The 6,973-nt window shown below is 39.9% G+C and overlaps 1 protein-coding gene across 1 annotated transcript; it reads left to right on the top strand.

Annotated features, from left to right (window-relative positions):
- Positions 1 to 3,217: 3,217 nt before the first annotated feature.
- LOC129056905 (small cysteine and glycine repeat-containing protein 7-like) lies at positions 3,218 to 3,532 on the top strand. Its single transcript, XM_054547011.1, has one exon. It carries the CDS (start codon positions 3,218 to 3,220, stop codon positions 3,530 to 3,532), a length of 315 nt encoding a protein of 104 aa, XP_054402986.1.
- Positions 3,533 to 6,973: the final 3,441 nt, after the last annotated feature.

Genomic DNA, 6,973 nt, shown 5'->3' with positions numbered 1-6,973 from the left:
CAAGTCAGGAGCGCAGTCCCATTCACAATTTCAACAAAAAGAATAAAATACTTAGGAATACAGTTAACCAGGGAGGTGAAAGAGCTCTACAATGAGAATTACAAAGCACTCCTCAGAGAAATCAGAGATGACACAAACAAATGGAAAAACATCCTATGCTCATAGACAGGAAGAATCAAAATCATTAAAATGGCCATACTGTGCAAAGCAATTTACAGATTCAATTCTTTCCTATCAAACTACCAATGACATTCTTTACAGAACTAGAAAAAATTATTTTAAAATTCACACAGAACCAAAAAAGAGTCTGAACAGCCAAAGTAATCCTAAGCAAAAAGAAAGAAGCTGGAGGCAACATGTTACCCAACTTCAAACTATACTACAAGGCTATAGTAACCAAAACAGAATGGTACTGGCACTAAAACAGACACATAGACCAATGAAACCGAATAGAGAGCCCAGAAGTAATGCTGCTCATCTACAACCATCTGATCTTTGACAAAGCTGACAAAAACAAGCAATAGAGAAAGGACTCCCTATTCAATAAATGGTGCTGGGATAACTGGCTAGCCATATGCAGAAGATTGAAACTGGACCCCTACCTTACACCATACACAAAAATCAACAAAATCAACTCAAGATGGATTAAAGACTTAAATGTGAAACCCAAAACTATAAAAACCCTAGAAGAAAATCTAGGCAGTACCTTTCAGGACATTGGCATGGGCAAAGATTTCATGCCGAAGATGCCAAAAGCAATTGTGACAAAAGCAAAAATTGACAAATGGGATCTTATTAAACTAAAGAGCCTCCATGCAACAAAAGAAACTATCAACAGAGTAAACAGAAAACCTACAGAATGAGAGAAATTATTTGCAAACTATGCATCTAACAGAGGTCAAATATCCAGCATCTATAAGGAACTTGAACAAATGTACAAGCCAAAAAAACCTCATTAAAAATTGGGCAAAGGAAATGGATGGACACATTTCAAAAGAAGTCATATATGCAGCCAACAAGCATATGAAGAAAAGCTCAGTATCACTAATCATTAGAGAAATGCAAATCAAAATTACAATGAGATACTGTCTCACAAGTCAGAATGGCTATCATCAAAAAGTCAAAATGTAACAGATGCTGGTGAGGATGTAGAGGAAAGGAAATGCTTATATACTGTTGGTTGGAGTGTAAATTAGTTCAACCATTGTGGAAAGTAGTCTGGTGATTCCTCAAAGAGCTAAAAACAAAACTACCGTTTGACCCAGCAATCCCATTACTGAGTATATACCCAAAGGAATATAAATCATTCTACCATAAAGATACATACACACATGTTCATTGCAGCACTATTCACTATGGCAAAGACATGGAATCAACCTAAATGCCCATCAGTGGTAGACTGGATAATGAAATTTATCCATTTAGAAATTTCTTTATCCAGTCTACTATTATGGAATATTATGCAGCCATAAAAAAGAACAAGATCATGCAGGGGCGTGGATGGAGCTGGAGGTGATTATCCTTAGCAAACTAGTGCAGGAACAGAAAACCAAATACCGTGTTTTCTCACTTATAAGGGGGAGCTAAATTATGAGAACATATAGATACGAATAGAAGAACAGCAGACACTGGAGTCTACTTGAGGGTGGAAGCTGGGAGGAGGAAGGGGATCAGAAAAAATAACTATTGAGTACTAAGTTTAGCACCCAGGTAATGAAATAATCTGTAAACCAAACCCTCATGACATGAGTTTACCTATAACAAACCTGCACATGTACTCCTGAACCTAAAAGTTAAAAAAAAAGAAAAATAATTTATTGTGTCTTCTTAAAATATCAAGCTTTGCTTTTCATTCTTAGATCTCAAAATCATCTGGAACTTTCTTTTATGTATGGTGTGAAGAAGGATGCTAGTGTTATTTTTATCCATACGAATAACCTGTTATTTCAGTACTAATATTGAATAGTCAATATTTTCTTCTGATTTGTAACTGTTCTGCCATATACCAAATTCCAAAATCTATGTGATTCCATTTCTGGGTTCTCTATTCCTCTCCATTGGTCTGTCTATCTCTGTCAGCAACAAAATTTCTCACTGTTTTAATGACCACAGCCTTAGAAGGAGTCCCAACATCTGATAGGGCAAACTTTCCTTCTCATTCCCCTTAAAACATGTATTTATTTGATATTATTGACCTTTTGTTTTTTCAAATGTATTTTAGGGGCAGCTGTCAAGTTAAATCAAAACAAGAAAAGTTTGTACATCTCTTAGTGTTTTTAATAGAATTGCAATGAATTTATTAATTTATTTGGAAAGGATTGACATCTTTTAGATGTCAGTTGAGATGTTCCATCCACAAACCTCTATTTCTTTCTTCTTTTATGTCCCTCAGTAGAATTTAAAAATTTTTTCCGTCAAGATCCTGCATGTCATTGGAGTCATATATCATTATACTTTAATTTTATTTTTGTTGCTATTTCAAATGGATTCTCTAAATCCTTGTTTTGAGTAAACTCATTCAAAAAGTATTTTTTTTTTACATTTTCTATTTGATATGAAATCTCTTCATGTTGAATATTGATTTTTAAGACCCCCTTTTCCTCCAGGACTTCCTATTACCTTTAATATATTAATGTGAATTTCCCAAATGGAAACAATATGCAACATTTCCTGGTCTTCTTTGATGATAAAACTCATTTTAATAAAGACTCTATATACCTAATGTGTTGGGGTTTTTTTAAAGGGTGATTAAGGATAATACACATAAAATGTATATACTTAGAGTAAAAGACAGATACGTTTCGAATGAGGACTCTTTCCTCTGGGCAGCTATTACTGATTTGCAAAAGAGGAGTAATGGCTGGATCTCTTTGGCTTAGACCATCGACTACTATCAAAATAATTTTACCCTCAGGTAGACAGATTGAAACAATGCAGTGTTTTCTGAAAAAATGTCAGTTCTGATTCCATTTTTGAAACAGAAGTGAATTTATCTAAAATTGAAATAAAAAATCAAGTTGTGTACACCCCTGAGGAAGTAACAAACAAGAAACAAAAGTTTGCCACGGAAAGTGGCCAAAACAACAAGGAAGTGACTATAGTCATGTGCCAAGCCCCAGCAGGAGTATTTAAGGGTCCCTTGCAGAGGCAAACATCAGACCTCGTCACCTCTCACATCCTCCCTCCTCACTTCACCTGATTCCTCTCTACTGACACCATGGGCTGCTGTGGTTGTGGAAGTTGTGGTGGCTGCGGTGGCCGCTGTGGTGGCTGCGGTGGCCGCTGTGGTGGCTGTGGTGGTGGCTGTGGTGGCTGTGGCAGCTGCACCACCTGCAGGTGCTACCGGGTGGGCTGCTGCTCCAGCTGCTGCCCCTGCTGCCGCGGCTGCTGTGGAGGCTGCTGCAGCACACCCGTGATCTGCTGCTGCCGCCGCACCTGCAGCTCGTGTGGCTGTGGCTATGGGAAGGGCTGTTGCCAACAGAAATCCTGCTGCCAACAGAAATCCTGCTGCCAAAAGCAATGCTGCTGCTAGGCAGGGCACTTGCCTCTGGAAGAGTCTGCTGGATCTTGCTTGCCCATTGTAAGCCTTCCCCCCACCTCGCCCTGGTTCTGTTTCCATCACTGGGAGTCATGCATGTGCACTCAAGGGCTGTAGATTTGATACCCTCCTCTCTGTCACAGCACAAATCTATAATTTCAAAATATTGAGTGATATTGACGTGAACAATGAAAACTATGAAAGCAAGGGACAGCCCATCTCCTGCGAACAATTCACGGTTGAAGAAATGGAAAATGAAATCATAGTTACTAACTTTTATGTTTTTCTGAAGTTCCTTAACACAAACTTCAGTGCCTGCCTTCTTTTCACTGTGCTGTAAATTACATGCTATTTCTACTCTATTCTCATATCCAGCAGTTCTGTACTGCTAAAAACTAAATGCATAGAATAATGTACCATATATTGATGGCTAAACATCTCTTTTACTTTTACTTATTGTCTTGCTATAAAAGGACCTTTTGTGCTGTATAAATTCATTCAAGTTAAATAAAGAAACCCTGTTGGGAAGAATTTCCTCTACTGTGAGATTAATTTCTTTTATGATCAAACTTGTGCTAAAATGCATTACGGGCTCAATATCCAGGGCAGAAACACTTCGCATGTGGAGCAGGTCTCAGGGAAGCCTTATTTACCCAACTTCAATTTCCCTGTCTCACTGTTTGTGACAGTCATTTCTTTGGAGTCAACGTTAATGTAATTTACTCCCAAATTGCCTACATCTCACTTCCACTCATTGGGTCAGGTCAAAGGAGCATGAACGCAATTTGGGTTGCTGACACGCCAAAAGAATAGCAGGTGCTTTACCCCAAATCAGCCTAACCCATCCCTGAAAATGATAACCTTAAAACAAATGTAATACATTTTCAAATCTGCCTTAAATCTTTCCTTTTCTAATCCCAATTAGAAGTATATGACCTTAGGGCTGGGCACAGTGGCTCACACCTATAATCCCAACACTTCGGGAGGCCGAGGTGGGTGAATCACCTGAAGTCAGGAGTTTGAGACCAGCCTGGCCAACACGGTGAAATCACGTCTCTACTAAAAATAGAAAAATTAGGTGGGCATGGTGGCAGGTGCCTGTAATCCCAGCTATTCAGGAGGATTGCTTGAACCTAGGAGCTGGAGGTTGCAGTAAGCCAAGATCATACCACTGCACTCCAGCCTGTGTGACAGAGCAAAACTCCGACTCAAAAAAAAAAAAAAAAAAAAAAAAGGAAGTATATGACCTTGGATACAAAATACTTATCACAGAGAAGGATTTTCAGAAGAGGCCACAACCAGGTCAGGCCAGCAGATATCTGCCTCATGCAGAATTGGCTCTGTGCTGGGATGGGTTGAGATGTATTGGGAGCAGATGTGCATGCAGGTACTGACAAAGTCTAATGAGCCCAGGTTAGGCCCACCCTGAAGATGTAGAGGTTTCAATCTCTTTGTTTTTACTCTAGCATTAATCTTAGAAATTGTGATAATGGCTTAATTTTATATTTGCCAGTTTCTAAGAGCAATTCTTTACCTCATTCCCATGAGGAGAACAAAGCAAAAGTACAAAATGGATCTAAGATGTTGATCAAGGATCCACCATAATATTTACATGCATTCACGTGCAAGGGCATGAAGATTTTTTAAAGTCTCTCTGCAACATGCAAATAAAAACTGAAATTACACTTAGCCAATCCAAACTAAGAATATAACATATGTACCTGATTGTTCATGACCCAGGAATTTGCTCCTCATGTGTAACTAACAGAATATAAGTTAAACAGAGGCCTGGCATGGTGGCTTACACCTATAATCCCCGCACTTTGGGAGCAGAGGCGGATGGATCACTTGAACTCAAAAGTTCAAGACTAGCCTGGGCAACACGGTGAAACCCCATCTCTACTAAAAGTATAAAAATTAGCCAGGCATGGTGGCGCACACCTGTAATCCTAGCTACTTGGATGTCTAAGGCAAGAGAGTCACTTGAACCTGGGGAGGTGAGGTTGCAGTGAGTTGAGAACATGCCACTGCACTCCAGCCTAGATGACACAGTGAGACCCTGTCTCAAAAAAAGAAAAATAAATAAATAGTAAGTTAGAAAAATTAAACAGAAAGAAAACATCTACATAACTGAAGAATTCAATGGCAACATCTAGTAGACTTAGAAATTGGAAAGAATTAACCTACACTGATTTTGTGATATATCCTACATTTTAATAACTTAATCATTTACCTTTAGACAGGAGAATTTCTAAAAAATTCAGGATAAAGGGTGCCTTGTTCTCTGTAGAAGGAGTCCAGGTATAGAAAATCCATGCCCTCTATTGCTAGTCCATTTCAATGTACTATTATCCTCCACTTAAAAGTCTTCCATACACATGACTGAAATCTTCCCTGCTTTTGTGTTTCCTCTGTAGACCAAAGAGCAACATCTAAAGATCTGCTCAACAAAACCCTTTATAGACCTGGAACAGTCTGTTTTTTTTTAACAACTAGATCTCGTGTGAACTCATTACTGTAGGGAAGGCACCAAGCCATTCATGAGGAATCCGCCTCCATGATCCAAACATGTCCCACTAGGCCCCCTTCCAACACTGGAGGTCACACTTCAACATGAGATTTGGAGGGAACAAATACACAAACCATATCACTCTGCCCTTTACCTCTTAAATCTCATGTCCTTCTCACAATGCAAAATACAATCATCCCTTCCCAAGAGTCCCCAAAAGTGTTAACTCATTCTAGCATCAGTTCAGAATTCCACAGTCTCATCTGAGACTTAAGGCAAGTTCCTTCCTCCTATGAGCCTGTAAGACCAAAAGCAAATTATTTACTTCCAAGACATAATAGTGGTACAGGCATTGGGTAAACATCCCCATTCCAAAAGAGAGAAACTGGCAAAAAGAAAGCTGCAACAGGCCAGACACAAATTCAAAACACAGCAAGGCAGGCATTAAACTTTAAAACTCCAAAATAATGTTTGACTCCAGGTCTCCTGGTATCCTGGGCACACTGGTGCAAGGGGTGGGCTCCCAAGGCTTGGGCAGCTCCACCCCTGTGGCTTTGCAGAGTGCAGCCCCCATGGCTATTCTCATGGGTCATAATTGACTCTGTGGCTTTTCTAGGCTCAGGGTGTAAGCTGCTGGTAGCACTACCATTTTGGGGTCTGGAGGGTGGTGGCCCCCTTCCCACAGCTCCATTAGGCAGTGCCCTGCCAGGGACTCTGTGTGGGGGCTTGATGTGGTTTAGATAGTTGTTCCACCCAAATCTCATGTTGAAATGTAATCTGAAATGTTGGAGGTGGGGAATTGTGGGAGGTGATTGGATCATGAGGGCAGATCCTTCATGGCTTGGTGCTGTTCTTGTGACAGTGAGTGAGTTCTTGTGAGATCTAGTCGTTTAAAAGTGTGTGGCACCTCCCCCTCCAACTCTGTC

Source organism: Pongo abelii, chromosome 11, assembly GCF_028885655.2.
Source record: "Pongo abelii isolate AG06213 chromosome 11, NHGRI_mPonAbe1-v2.0_pri, whole genome shotgun sequence".
Lineage (NCBI taxonomy): Eukaryota > Metazoa > Chordata > Mammalia > Primates > Hominidae > Pongo > Pongo abelii.
The sequence above is the reverse complement of the archived record's forward strand: the minus strand, read 5'-3'. Positions and strand labels throughout refer to the sequence as shown.